At 27.6% G+C, this 16,931-nt stretch overlaps 1 protein-coding gene across 5 annotated transcripts in view; it reads right to left on the reverse strand.

Annotated features, from left to right (window-relative positions):
• Nucleotides 1-395: 395 nt before the first annotated feature.
• LOC143256341 (uncharacterized) overlaps nt 396-16,931 on the reverse strand; it is a 35,406-nt gene continuing 18,870 nt past the window's right edge. For 2 of the 5 annotated variants that reach the window (XM_076513433.1, XM_076513432.1), the window contains exons 3-5: nt 16,755-16,852; nt 10,685-11,081; nt 396-4,715 (exon numbers count right to left, since the gene is read on the reverse strand). In XM_076513433.1, coding sequence (XP_076369548.1) covers nt 3,106-4,715; nt 10,685-11,081; nt 16,755-16,852 — 2,105 coding nt within the window. In that variant the 3' untranslated portion in view covers nt 396-3,105. The remainder of the gene's footprint in view (nt 4,716-10,684; nt 11,082-16,754; nt 16,853-16,931) is intronic. The other 3 variants (XM_076513435.1, XM_076513436.1, XM_076513434.1) reach the window with 3 other exon arrangements.

A 16,931-nucleotide genomic window follows, 5' to 3' on the forward strand; every position in this document is an offset into this window, starting at 1 on the left:
TTGTGAGTTGAAAACCCAAACTAAAAGGCCATACCAGGTTTTAATAACAAATACTTCTTACATTATTTGATGAACCTACACGTGAAATGTTTTTTAAGGAACACAAGCATTAACATCGAAACATTACATGTAAAAATAATTATGATGCAATTTACATACAGATGACTAAATCTAATTTCAACTGTGGAAATATGATTGTATAGTGTTACAACAACAAACAGTACTTTCAGCCAATGACGTAGTCTAGATTCATATTTATAGATATATTCTCATTTTAAGTGGTTGCTTATAACAAAATGTTCAAATATCCTGTCCTCTGAACATGTTGACATTAATACTGTAATGTTCCTTATTGAAATGTGTGTGTATAATCTAAATATCCAAAAATGTCAATATTTAAACAAAATAAAATTATTTTATTGATTCATTTTCATGTTTAGAACATAATAACCTTAGTACAAACTTGTCATGTTTAGAACATAATAACCTTAGTACAAACTTGTCATGTTTAGAACATAATAACCTTAGTACAAACTTGTCATGTTTAGAACATAATAACCTTAGTACAAACTTGTCATGTTTAGAACATAATAACCTTAGTACAAACTTGTCATGTTTAGAACATAATAACCTTAGTACAAACTTGTCATGTTTAGAACATAATAACCTTAGTACAAACTTGTCATGTTTAGAACATAATAACCTTAGTACAAACTTGTCATGTTTAGAACATAATAACCTTAGTACAAACTTGATGGTTACTTTCTCCAACATAAAAAATAATGAAACTGAAAGTTTGTGATTATTCAAGTTTCAGAATCCAGAAATCTGTAAAGTGTTCTGAACATCAAATACATGTAAATCAATTATCATCACTACATGGTGAAATATTAATATAAATATTCTGGTTCTAATCAATAATTAGTGTCCATACCTAAAAAAACATTTGTACTTTGTCATTTATAAAGTTCCTTCTTTTTACAAACACTTTTTGTTTTAATTTTTGATGCCATGCTATCACTTCATACACCTAAATACAATAGTTCCTAACTAAAAGTACCAAAGATTAATGAACCTTAATCCCATATCACATGGTTCAACAACTTTTAAAGAACTACCATACTTAGCAGTAATTACTGTTTGTTTCAGGTTCTTCAGACATGGTAGACAACACTATAGTTTCACCAAGGTATTTTATAAATAATTTTTAGTTTATTATTTGTTTAAAACTATTTTTCACAAATTAAAAATTGTACAATTTCTCATCAGTGTTTGTACTCTAGGTGGTATTCTTAGTTATGTTTTTCACTGAAAACTGTTTTCTACAAACTTTACAACTGTATGATTCCTCCACAGTTGTGTAAATGTTTTTTAAATTTCCTATTTATTCTAGTTTATACCAGAAATTGTTCATTTCTTCACATTATATAACATCAGAAATATTCTTAATTCAAAAGTTGTTACAAAATTAAGATTTCTCACAAAATTGTCTTCGTTTGTGCATTTTAAATACATTATTTGTACCAAAGTATTTTTCTTAAACTGTACAACTAAAAGGTGTATCTCTGATGTGTAGTCTCTTTTGTAATTTTAAGCTAAGCTATAATTTCTTTTAAAGTGTTTTCCCTAAACTGTACCATTTGTAAGGTTTCTCCCTGATGTGTATCCTCCAATGTATTTTCAAGGTTTCTTTCGAAGTGTTTTCCACACATTGTACAGAGATATGGGTTCTCTTCAGTATGTATCTTTGGGTCTTGTTTTCTGTAATCCACCAGTACAAATTTTTTCCCACAAGTTACATGACTGTATGTTATGTCTATATCCTGGTGTATGTCAGTTTGTTTATGGTTATATATTTAAATTTATGGTTTCTTCCCAGTGTATAATCTTTGATGTTGTTTTAAACTGTTTTCAACAAACTTCACAAATACAAGTTTCCATCTGAGATTGTAATCCTGAAACTTTCAAGTGGAAGTTTATGTTTAAAATCTATTCCAAACTATAAACAGCTGATATTTTGAAAGTAAGTTATATTTTCAAAGAAAATTAGAATATTTTCAATTGCCTCAGAATTCAACCCCTCTGCTATGGTAACCATAAACCAGTTCAGGTGCAAAATGATTAGTTTGAAAGGTCACAAAATTAGTATAATGGTCTCTGTCTATTGCAATCAAATGGTTTAACTTGGCCTCAGAGTAAATACATCTGTTCAAGCCACAACTCATATGGTGATACAACAAACCAACCATGAAGACAAGGAGCATTCCAAACAACTCAGGAATAAAGTGGCAGAGAACCACAGACCAGGAGAAGGTAAAAGGAATATTTCTAAGTCGCTGATGATCTTTTTGAAGTCCATCATTAAGAAGTGGACTGTGTTTAATACCACTAAGTCATCCATCATCATTCAACACTATTCCAAATGTCAAGCATGTTTGTGGCAGCATCACCTTATGTAGATGTTTCTCAACAGCATGGAAAGGGAAGCTGGTCAGGACTAATGGGAAGACAAATGTTACAAAGTACAGATGAATCCTAGAGGAAAACCTGCTTCAGTCAGTCAAAAATCTGAAACTGGATTGAAAATTCACATTTCTGGAGAAAAATGACCAAAATCATGAGGTCAAAGCCACACTAGAATGGTTTCAAAAGAAGAAAGTGAATTTCCTGGAGTGGCCCAGTCAAAGTTGTGATATGAATCCAATGGAAAATGTATGTCGGGACCTGCAGATTGCAATCCATCAACAATCCCCAACAAACTTTCAAAAATGGAGCAATTCTGCTGTGAAGAATGGAAAAAAAAAATTACATTATCCCATTGAGAAAAGCTGTTGGAGAACTATCTAAAAGTACTCACAACAGTAACTGCTATCAGAAGTGTTTCCATCAAAAACTGACTTAGGGGCTGAATGCAATCAGCAAACTTCAATCTACATATTTTCTTTGTAGGTTTTGCTGATATTCAACCTCATTCACGCACAACAATGTAAAGTTTCCTCATTAGAGTTTTAACTAAAAACAAGTAAATTAAAAAACTTGTTAACATTATTTCATCAAATTGCAACATTATTGGTAAGGGTGAATATTTTTGCAAGGCACTGTATATTATTTCTCCCCAGAATGTATTTTTTTATGACACTGTAAATTATTATAACGCCCAAACTGTTTTCCACAAAAATTGCAACAATAAGGTTTCTCCCCCGCGTGTATTCTTTGATGCAGTTTTAATTCAACATTTGTTCTAAAGCATTTTCCACAAGTTGAACAACAGTAGGGTTTTTCCCCTGTGTGTATTCTTTTGTGCATATTTAGTTCCATATTTGTTAAGAAGTCTTTTCTACAAACTATACAATGGTAAGATTTCTCCCCAGTATGTCTTTTTTCATGCTTTTTCAAATCAGCATTTATTCTAAAGTCTTTTCCACAAGTTGAGCAACAATATGGTTTCTCTCCAGTGTGTATTCTTTTGTGATATTGTAGAGTAGAATTACATCTAAACTGTTTTTCACAAACATCACAACTGTAAGGTTTTTCCCCTGTGTGTATTCTTTCATGTTTTTTTAATTCATTATTTGTTATAAAGTATTTTCCACAAACTAAACAACAATAAGGTTTTTCCCCAGTATGTATTCTTTCATGTAGTTTTAATTCACCATTTGTTCTAAAGGCTTTTCCACAAAAGTCACAACAGTAAGGTTTCTCCCCTGTGTGTATACTTTCATGTATTTTTAGTTCTCTGTTTGTTACAAAGTCTTTCCTACAAACTGTACAACTGTTAAATTTCTCCCCAGAATGTCTTCTTTCATGTTTTTTTAATTCAGCATTTGTTCTAAAGTCTCTTCCACAAATTGTACAGCTGCAAGGTTTTTCTCCAGTATGTATCCTTCGATGATATTTTAAGAAACGGTTTGTTGTAAATTGTTTACCACACACTTCACAACTATAAGGTTTCTCTCCAGTGTGTATTCTTTTATGATACTGTAAGTGAGAACTACGTCCAAACTGTTTTCCACAAACATCACAATGGTAAGGTTTTTCCCCAGTGTGTATTCTTTGATGCAGTTTTAATTCACCATTTGTTCTAAAGTATTTTCCACAAGCATCACAACTGTAAGGTTTCTCCCCAGTGTGTATTCTTTCATGTTTTTTAAATTCATAATTTGTTCTAAAGCATTTTCCACAAACTGAACAACCATAAGGTTTCTCACCAGTATGTAACCTTTGATGCTTTTTTAAACCACTACTTGATCCATACTGTTTGCCACAAAGTGTACAACTGTAAGGTTTCTCTCCAGTGTGTACTCTCTGATGTGATTTTAAGCTACTATTTGTTGTAAAGAGTTTTCCACAAACTGTACAATTGTAAGGTTTCTCTCCAGTGTGTATTCTTTCATGCAGTTTTAAGCTATAGTTTCTTCCAAAAGGTTTTCCACACACCATACAAATAAATGTTTTTTCTACAGCATGAAACCTTGTTTCTTGTTCTTGGTAATCCACAGTTACAGATTCTTTTCCACAGATTATATTATTGTATGGTTTATCTATACTCTGGTGTATATCAGACTGGTTTAGGTTATCTATAATTAAACTTGTTTTTTCAATAACTTCACTGTCTGATTTTAATATTTTCTTCCCTTCTGTAAAAGTATCTTCTTGTCTTAAAACATCAACAGAAAACTGACTTTCACAACAGGTCTTCAAACTGGTATTTATATCTAAGATCAAAATATATGATATAACATAGTTAGTATCACACAGTACCTTATTTAATGAGATTCAAGATAAAGTTCAACTGTTTCAGTAGTTGTTTTGTAGTCATTTTAATTTTACAGAAACAATGGCTGTTCAATCCTCCCATTCACAGGTAAATGTAACTGTTTCAGTGGATGTTTTGTAGTAATTTTAATATTACAGAAACTATGGCTGTTCAATCCTTCCATTCACAGGTAAATTTAACTGTTTCAGTGGTTTCATTATAACAAATAATGAATTAAATGTAACTGTTTCAGTGGTTGTTTTGTAGTCATTTTAATTTTACAGAAACTATGACTGTTCAATCCTTCCATTCACAGGTAAATTTAACTGTTTCAGTTGTTTTGTAGTCATTTTATCTTTACAGAAATAATAACTGTTCTTTCATTCCATTCACAGTTAAACTTAATAGGTTTCAGTTGTTGTTTTGTAGTTATTTTAATTTTACAGAAACAATGACTGTTCTGTCCTTCCATTCAAAGGTAAACATAACTTTCTCACTTGTTGTTTTGTAGTCATTTTAATTTTACAGATACAATGACTGTTCTATCCTTTCATTCACACGTAAATTCAACTGTTTTAGTTGTTGTTTTGTAGTCATTTTAATCTTACAAACAATGACTGTTCAATCCTTCCATTCTCAGGTAGACTTACTGTTTCAGTTGTTTTGTGGTCATTTTCATTTTACAGTAACAGCCACTCTTCTCTCCTTCCATTCACAGGTAAATGTAATTGGTTCAGCTGTTGTTTTGTAGTCATTTTAATTTTACAGATTTTACAGAAACAATCACTGTTCAATCCGTTCATTCACACGTAAATTTAACTGTTTCAGTTTGTTTATAATCATTTTAATTTTACAGAAACAATGACTGTTCTATCCTCTCATTCACAGGTAAAAATAACTTTCTCACTTGTTGTTTTGTAGTCATTTTAATTTTACAGATATAATGACTGTTCTATCCTTTCATTCACACATAAATTCAACTGAATTCAACTGTTTTAGTTGTTGTTTTGTAGTCATTTTAATCTTACAAACAATGACTGTTCAATCCTTCCATTCTCAGGTAGACTTACTGTTTCAGTAATCATTTTAATTTTACAGAAACAATGACTGTTCTGTCCTTCCATTCAAAGGCAAAGTCAGCTGCTTCAGTAGATGTTTTGTAGTCATTTTAATTTTACAGAAACAATGACTGTTCTATCCTTTAATTCACACGTAAATTCAACTGAATTCAACTGTTTTAGTTGTTGTTTTGTAGTCATTTTAATCTTACAAACAATGACTGTTCAATCCTTCCATTCTCAGGTAGACTTACTGTTTCAGTTGTTTTGTGGTTATTTTCATTTTACAGTAACAATCACTCTTCTCTCCTTCCATTCACAGGTAAATGTAATTGGTTCAGCTGTTGTTTTGTAGTCATTTTAATTTTACAGATTTTACAGAAACAATCACTGTTCAATCCTTTCATTCACACATAAATTTAACTGTTTCAGTTTGTTTATAATCATTTTAATTTTACAGAAACAATGACTGTTCTGTCCTTCCATTCAAAGGCAAATTCAACTGTTTTAGTTGTTTTTTTGTAATCATTTAATTTTACAGAAACAATGACTGTTATATTCTTTAATTTACAGGTAAATGTAACTCTTGAGTTATTGTTTTGTAGTCATTTTAATTTTATGGAAAGAATGACTGTTCTATCCTTTCATTGTCAGGTAAATTTAACTGTTTCAATTGTTGTTTTGTAGTCAATTCAATTTTACAGTTTTTACAAAAACAATGACAGGTGAATGTAACTGCTTCAGTTGCTGTTTTGTAGTCATTTTAATTTTACAGATTTTACAGAAACAATTATTGTTCTAGCGTTTTATTCACAGGAAAATTTAACTGTTTCAGTAGTTGTGGTGTAGTCATTTTATATTCACAGAAATAATGACTGTTCTATCCTTCCATTCACATGTAAATTCAACTGTTTCAGTAGTTGTTTTGTAGTCATTTTAATTTTACAGAAACAATGACTGTTCTGTCCTTCCATTCATTGGTAAACTTAACTGTTTCAAATGTTTTGTAATCATTCAAACAATTCAAACTCATTCAAATGATAAAGAGCAAGTAAATGTATCAAAAACAGAAAAACAAACAACTAAATCTATACATCTCAAATCAATATTATAAAAACAAACAACTGATCCATACATCTTGAATTAATATTATAAAAACAAACAACTAAATCTATACATCTCAATTTAATATTATAAAAACAAATTAAATCTATACATCTCAATTTAATATCATAAAAACAAACAACTAAATCTATACATCTCAATTTAATATTATAAAAACAAACAACTAAATCTATACATCTCAATTTAATATCATAAAAACAAACAACTAAATCTATACATCTCAATTTAATATTATAACAACAAACAACTAAATTGATACATCTCAAATTAATATTATAATAACAAACAACTGATCTATATATCTCAAATTAATATTATAAAAACAAACAACTAAATCTATACATCTCAATTTAATATTATAAAAACAAATTAAATCTATACATCTCAATTTAACATTATAAAAACAAACAACTAAATCTATACATCTCAATTTAATATTATAAAAACAAACAACTAAATCTATACATCTCAATTTAATATTATAAAAACAAATTAAATCTATACATCTCAATTTAATATCATAAAAACAAACAACTAAATCTATACATCTCAATTTAATATTATAAAAACAAACAACTAAATCTATACATCTCAATTTAATATCATAAAAACAAACAACTAAATCTATACATCTCAATTTAATATTATAACAACAAACAACTAAATTGATACATCTCAAATTAATATTATAATAACAAACAACTGATCTATATATCTCAAATTAATATTATAAAAACAAACAACTAAATCTATACATCTCAATTTAATATTATAAAAACAAATTAAATCTATACATCTCAATTTAATATTATAAAAACAAACAACTAAATCTATAAATCTAAATTTAATATTATAAAAACAAACAACTAAATCTATACATCTCAATTTAATATTATAAAAACAAATTAAATCTATACATCTCAATTTAATATTATAAAAACAAACAACTAAATCTATAAATCTCAATTTAATATTATAAAAACAAACAACTAAATCTATAAATCTCAAATTAATATTATAAAAACAAACAACTAAATCTATAAATCTCAAATTAATATTATAAAAACAAACAACAAATCTATACATCTGAAAATAATATTTTCATAACTAGTGCCATAACTTAAAAAGGTTACCAAGAATTCAACCAATACTTTAAGTTTGTATCACTTTGATTGGGGAAGGGCATTTATGAAAAAACAGACAGTAACTCAGAATATTCCTCACAAAATCTAATAAAGTTTTATTAAATTTTGTACACAAAGAATGACATTATTCTAATATGTATTTCTAATAAAATTATTATTTATGTATCACAGTTAGTTGCCCTCAGAGTGTTAAGACAGTTCAAGAACAAGGTGATTTATTTTAAATATAAAAATAATTTTATTCACTTCATGATTTTCATATTCGATTTGTGTAACCTTTAGAACCTCCTAAACAACAATCAAGTTTCTTAAATGTAAATTATATACTATTTCTCATTTTCTCAACAATATCACTAAGTCTAGTCATATATCAACATACACTGCACTGAAATAATTAAAATACATACACTTTAATCTTTTGTATAATATCTTAAAGATTTTGCTTTCATTAAATCTGTAGTTGGTCTCTTCTTCCTTGTGATATGTAGTTAATATTTTATTTTCCTTTCTTATCCTCTACCAGTTATTATTTATCTCCACATAAGTCAGCAAGGTCCTTGTGGTATATGGCAGTGTCTCCGGCACATATGCCAGAAAACTTCTTGTGCCGCGTGTATTATCATAAGACCTTGAGAACTGATATAGAGTATGATGTATAATGAAAATGTTTAAACCTTTCAATTATGTATTTTAAAACATAATTCACTAATGTATCACTGTAAGCATTTAAAGTGTATCTAAGTATAACGTGTTGAAGTCAGATACAACTAAGTGTTATAGTCAATCTAGCTGCTAATAATACTACACTCAGTTACATGTATTTTATGACAACAACTGCATGCAAATTTCAAAGCATCTGTTGCTGAATAATTGAATAAAATTAGCTCTTTCTAATAACTATACATGTGTATGTAACATCTACATGTAGGCCATAAAGATCAAACAAATATCCTGAAGGTGGGCAGGGGTTTAAAGATTTATTACTTGTTTAAGCTGTATTCAGTCAGAAAACTTTGAAATGAACAAGTGAAAAGATTATATAAACACCTTCAAGTCTTCACCTAAATCTGTATAGAGTGGCAAAGTAGTTAAGTTTCATAGTTCATTAGTCATGTGACAATGCATGCAAAGTTTTAAGTAGTTTTTTAAATGTTTCTTTAAAAATAAAGATTTTAAAACTGAGATAACATAACAATTTGAATTATAACATACATTATAATGCTAATTTAATATAGATTTTAAAACTGAGATAACATAACACTTTGAATTATAACATACATTATAATGCTAATTTAATATAAAGATTTTAAAACTGAGATAACATAACACTTTGAATTATAACATACATTATAATGCTAATTTAATATAAAGATTTTAAAACTGAGATAACATAACACTTTGAATTATAACATACATTATAATGCTAATTTAATATAAAGATTTTAAAACTGAGATAACACTTTGAATTATAACATACATTATAATGCTAATTTAATATAAAGATTTTAAAACTGAGATAACACTTTGAATTATAACATACATTATAATGCTAATTTAACATAAAGATTTTAAAACTGCAATAACACTTTGAATTATAACATACATTATAATGCTAATTTAATATAAAGATTTTAAAACTGAGATAACACTTTGAATTATAACATACATTATAATGCTAATTTAACATAAAGATTTTAAAACTGCAATAACACTTTGAATTATAACATACATTATAATGCTAATTTAATATAAAGATTTTAAAACTGAGATAACACTTTGAATTATAACATACATTATAATGCTAATTTAATATAAAGATTTTAAAACTGAGATAACACTTTGAATTATAACATACATTATAATGCTAATTTAATATAAAGATTTTAAAACTGAGATAACACTTTGAATTATAACATACATTATAATGCTAATTTAATATAAAGATTTTAAAACTGAGATAACACTTTGAATTATAACATACATTATAATGCTAATTTAACATAAAGATTTTAAAACTGCGATAACACTTTGAATTATAACATACATTATAATGCTAATTTAATATAAAAATTTTAAAACTGAGATAACATAACACTTTGAATTATAACATACATTATAATGCTAATTTAATATAAAGATTTTAAAACTGAGATAACACTTTGAATTATAACATACATTATAATGCTAATTTAATATAAAGATTTTAAAACTGAGATAACACTTTGAATTGTAACATACATTATAGTGCTAATTTAATATAAAGATTTTAAAACTGAGAACACTTCGAATTATAACATATATTATAATGCTAATTTAATATAAAGAGTTTAAAACTGAGATTACATAACACTTTGAATTATAACATACATTGTAATGCTAATTTAATATAAAGATTTTAAAACTCAGATAACATAACACTTTGAATTATAACATACATTATAATGCTAATTAACTCATGTACATTGACAGTAAAGGTGTTTAATTAAGTTTTGAACATAACTCAGTGACTTATGTAGAAAAGTGTTTTATAAAGAGGCCCCATGTTTAAAGGATTAAATCTAATGTTAATACATTTACAGTTTTAAGATGTTTCTACCTACCAGAAGTACGTTCCAATCTAGAATCAACACACTGTAGATCTTCTTGGAATTCAATTTCTGTTTTCACAATGATAACATCACATTCTGAACCATTCAATTCATGATCAGTATTTTTACTGAACTTTGAAATAACTTTACTTTGTGGTGTATCATCAAGCTGTTCTGTCTTCACTTTGATAACATCACATTCTGAACCATTCAATTCATGATCAGTATTTTTACTGAACTTTGAAATAACTTTACTTTGTGGTGTATCATCAAGCTGTTCTGTCTTCACTTTGATAACATCACATTCTGAACCATTCAAATCATGATCAGTATTTTTACTGAACTTTGAAATAACTTTACTTTGTGGTGTATCATCAAGCTGTTCTGTTTTCACTGTGACAAATACGTTCTATAAACCAAATGAAGTATTCAGAAGATTAATAAAAATAATAAATAACAGTATCACTAAAATAAACAAATAAATAGTTTCCAGCTTATTAACATAAAACATGATGACAGAATTCTAATTAAAAACATGATGATACAGATACCATTTTCATAAATATTACATTTATTATGAAAATTATCTGTATTATCATGTCAGATGTCTTTGTTTTCTTCAATTCTGTAACATGAAAATGGTTCACCATTAACTCTTCCATTATGGGCTTAGTCTCAAGGACCAACCTTGTAACAACTTTGTGCTTGTTACAGTTTTCTTGCTATAACTTTTTGAATTAGTAAACATACTTTCATGAAGTTTTGTAGATTACCAGAAAATATTACAGAGCTATCATATACAAAATGTCAATTTTAAAATTTTAAGTTCTGTTTTTTGTGCCTTTTTTATTTTGTAACGTTGCCTACTCAACATGCAAACTAATAGTATTTTTAAGATTCAAAATACTTGTATGCATCAGAAAATTTTCAAACATCGTATGAGAAATCTTTATAATGGCCAAATAATTATCAAATATTGTTTCTATCATCGTATGTTTTGGTTTGATTTGACCAACCTCATAACCTCTATAAAGAATTAGGAAATAAATATAAATTGTCTTTTTTTTGCATTATGGAATGACTACAACTTATAACACAAAAGCACAAATGTTTAGTGTAAACAGATTATATCTGATAACATTATACATTTATTATTTCTATCATACTGATAGAAATATACTGATATATATTTATTAACAAACATGTTTCAATATAGAATACAGGAGGTAAATATGAATGACAATTATGAACAATGTTGAAAGTGACCCTGTTGGCATCAATACAGGCTTGGATCCTTATTTTGTTTCTAAACACCATATTGGGATCAAAATCTGAAATATAATAAAATATGATTACAAAACTGCACAGTGACTTTCTGAACACCTTGTGTATATATATATTGTATTATATTGGGATCAAAATCTGAAATATAATAACATATAATCACAAAACTGCTCAGTGACTTTCTGAACACCTTGTGTATATATATATTGTATTATATTGGGACCAAAATCTGAAATATAATAACATATGATTACAAAACTGCACAGTGACTTTCTGAACACCCTGTGTATATATATATTGTATTATATTGGGATCAAAATCTGAAATATAATAACATATAACCACAAAACTGCTCAGTGACTTTCTGAACACCTTGTGTATATATATATTGTATTATATTGGGACCAAAATCTGAAATATAATAACATATGATTACAAAACTGCACAGTGACTTTCTGAACACCCTGTGTATATATATTGTATTATATTGGGACCAAAATCTGAAATATAATAACATATGATTACAAAACTGCACAGTGACTTTCCAAACACCCTGTATATATATATTGTATTATATTGGGATCAAAATCTGTGAAATATAATAACATATGATTACAAAACTGCACAGTGACTTTCTGAACACCTTGTGTATATATATTGTATTATATTGGGATCAAAATCTGTGAAATATAATAAAATATGATTACAAAACTGCACAGTGACTTTCTGAACACCTTGTGTATATATATATTGTATTATATTGGGATCAAAATCTGAAATATAATAACATATAATCACAAAACTGCTCAGTGACTTTCTGAACACCTTCTGTATATATATATTGTATTATATTGGGACCAAAATCTGAAATATAATAACATATGATTACAAAACTGCACAGTGACTTTCTGAACACCCTGTGTATATATATTGTATTATATTGGGACCAAAATCTGAAATATAATAACATATGATTACAAAACTGCACAGTGACTTTCTGAACACCCTGTGTATATATATATTGTATTATGTTGGGACCAAAATCTGAAATATAATAACATATGATTACAAAACTGCACAGTGACTTTCTGAACACCTTGTGTATATATATATTGTATAATATTGGGATCAAAATCTGAAATATAATAACATATGATTACAAAACTGCACAGTGACTTTCTGAACACCCTGTATATATATATTGTATTATATTGGGACCAAAATCTGAAATATAATAACATATGATTACAAAACTGCACAGTGACTTTCTGAACACCCTGTATATATATATTGTATTATATTGGGACCAAAATCTGAAATATAATAACATATGATTACAAAACTGCACAGTGACTTTCCGAACACCTTGTGTATATATATATTGTATTATATTGGGACCAAAATCTGAAATATAATAACATATGATTACAAAACTGCACAGTGACTTTCTGAACACAGTGACTTTCCTAACACCTTGTGTATATATATATTGTATTATATTGGGACCAAAATCTGAAATATAATAACATATGATTACAAAACTGCACAGTGACTTTCCGAACACCCTGTATATATATATTGTATTATATTGGGACCAAAATCTGAAATATAATAACATATGATTACAAAACTGCACAGTGACTTTCTGAACACCCTGTGTATATATATTGTATTATATTGGGACCAAAATCTGAAATATAATAACATATGATTACAAAACTGCACAGTGACTTTCCGAACACCTTGTGTATATATATATTGTATTATATTGGGACCAAAATCTGAAATATAATAACATATGATTACAAAACTGCACAGTGACTTTCTGAACACCCTGTATATATATATTGTATTATATTGGGACCAAAATCTGAAATATAATAACATATGATTACAAAACTGCACAGCGACTTTCCGAACACCTTGTGTATATATATATTGTATTATATTGGGACCAAAATCTGAAATATAATAACATATGATTACAAAACTGCATAGTGACTTTCTGAACACCTTGTGTATATATATATTGTATTATATTGGGACCAAAATCTGAAATATAATAACATATGATTACAAAACTGCACAGTGACTTTCCGAACACCCTGTATATATATATTGTATTATATTGGGACCAAAATCTGAAATATAATAACATATGATTACAAAACTGCACAGTGACTTTCTGAACACCTTGTGTATATATATATTGTATTATATTGGGACCAAAATCTGAAATATAATAACATATGATTACAAAACTGCACAGTGACTTTCCGAACACCCTGTATATATATATTGTATTATATTGGGACCAAAATCTGAAATATAATAACATATGATTACAAAACTGCACAGTGACTTTCCGAACACCTTGTGTATATATATATATTGTATTATATTGGGACCAAAATCTGAAATATAATAACATATGATTACAAAACTGCATAGTGACTTTCTGAACACCTTGTGTATATATATATTGTATTATATTGGGACCAAAATCTGAAATATAATAACATATGATTACAAAACTGCACAGTGACTTTCCGAACACCCTGTATATATATATTGTATTATATTGGGACCAAAATCTGAAATATAATAACATATATTTTTGAACTTAGTCATTGTGCTCCTTATCATATTTTGTTAAGTGTATATTATGCTCTCTTTCAATCTTTCTTACAATATTGTATTTCAATTTGGGGTGGCACATATAAGACTTTTTTAATTCCTATTCACAAGTTGCAAAAAAGTGTTTTCTCTCTTATTTTTACTCATAGGCTTGATACCGATTTCAGTAAATTTAACTCCCCTCTTTCATATGATAAACTTTATTTATATTTTTTAGCTTTATCTACATTGCATGTTTCTTTTAATAGGCCTTTTAAAGTCACTTCATATTTTACACGACTTCAATCTTTTTTTCCAATTAATGTACCCACACCACGTAAAACAGTTACACTTCATCAATATCTTTATTTGGCACCTCGTATTCATAATTTTATTCCTTATAGTATAAGATCTTCTATTAATCGTGTTAATCAAAAGAAATACTTAAAACAATGGATCTTAAATACTGATGATAATATTCTGGGAACTTTATATTGATTTTGTAAGTTTTGATTTTACTTTATTATGTGTTTAACCATCACAGGACGAGTTAACTCTTTGTTGATGGTTTTATATTGATATTTGATTTTTTGTGTCTAATTTATTGCTTAATAAATTTATTATTATTATTTATTATTATTATATGATTACAAAACTGCACAGTGACTTTCTGAACACCTTGTGTATATATATATTGTATTATATTGGGACCAAAATCTGAAATATAATAACATATGATTACAAAACTGCACAGTGACTTTCCGAACACCCTGTATATATATATTGTATTATATTGGGACCAAAATCTGAAATATAATAACATATGATTACAAAACTGCACAGTGACTTTCTGAACACCCTGTATAAAGAAGTTGTTACTGTTGTTACCAAAAAGATAAATACATTTAATACAAGCACTACCTTACCACTCAAGAGAACATTGGATTACACATCTTTCCTATTTCATACTACAGGTCCTTACACTGGTAGAAGATTCTTCAGCTATAAATGAATAATGAGAAATCTGCTCCTTCTATTGGTTATAAACATGCCATTCAACTTCAAACTGTCACATGATAACACATATTTGACTTTGCAAGTGCATGTGGCTAACTTTAAACTTTGAAATATTAGATTGTAATGCCATTTCACACAGGAAAACATTCTTCAAAGTTCTCCCCCAGATAATGAAATACAGCTGCAACTGTACTCTTACTCTCTGTGCTTGTAGTCTATATTAGGTACACACGGTTTCTTGTATAACAGCTCTTAAAGTTTATAACTGTGAGTGGATCACATGACTGCAAATATATTAGTTTTAATTGCTGTTTTAAATGTTTCTATTTAAAATAAAGGAATAAAACTTAGATAATATAACAGTTTCAGTCATAACATAGTATATAATAACATATTGTATACTATATAATGGTAATTTCAATAAAATACTTTAATATTAAAGTGGTTTAATTAAATTTTGAATGTAACTCAATATTATGCACAGAACAGGATTTTAAAATGGCCTTCTTTCTATAGTTAATGATATAATAAAAACAGACTAACATCTATGGACAACTGACATTAATGACAATTAGAAGAGTGTAACATTTGTACACAGCTAATATTAACTTTACAATGAGAACAAAGTAACATCTGTAGACATCTAACATAATTGTTACAATAAAAACAGACTAACATCTATGGACAACTGACATTAATGATACAATAAAAACACTGTAGCATCTGTAGACATTTAACATTATTGTTACAATAATAACACTGTAGCATCTGTAGACATTTAACATTATTGTTACAATAATAACATTGTAGCATCTGTAGACATTTAACATTATTGTTACAATAATAACAATGTAGCATCTGTAGACATTTAACATTATTGTTACAATAATAACATTGTAGCATATGTAGATATCTAAAACTAATAATACAACAAGAACATCTGTAGACAGCTAACATCAATGTTACAATAAGAACAGTAATATTTGTGGAATTCTATCATTAATAAAATAAAGACACTAGACAGCTCTAGAGAACAGTTTGCTAAATTTGTAACGAATTTCTTAAGACTATAAGAACAAACATCTGAACAATAATACAATTCTAGTCAAATTAAAGCTATATAATTAGTTCAATAATTAAATTGTAGAGTCTTTAGTCTACAAACTACCTCAGGTTTATACTTGTCTTCTTGTTCCTCTTTCACCAGACCAGACTTCAAAATGGTAGTTAGAGATCTTTCTTGTAAGGAATCTGCTTCTTCTGCTGATATAAATAATGTACATTTATCTATAACAAGTCTGTATATGAATCACTAAATCATACATAAATATCATATAGTGTA

Source organism: Tachypleus tridentatus, chromosome 7, assembly GCF_004210375.1.
Source record: "Tachypleus tridentatus isolate NWPU-2018 chromosome 7, ASM421037v1, whole genome shotgun sequence".
NCBI lineage: Eukaryota > Metazoa > Arthropoda > Merostomata > Xiphosura > Limulidae > Tachypleus > Tachypleus tridentatus.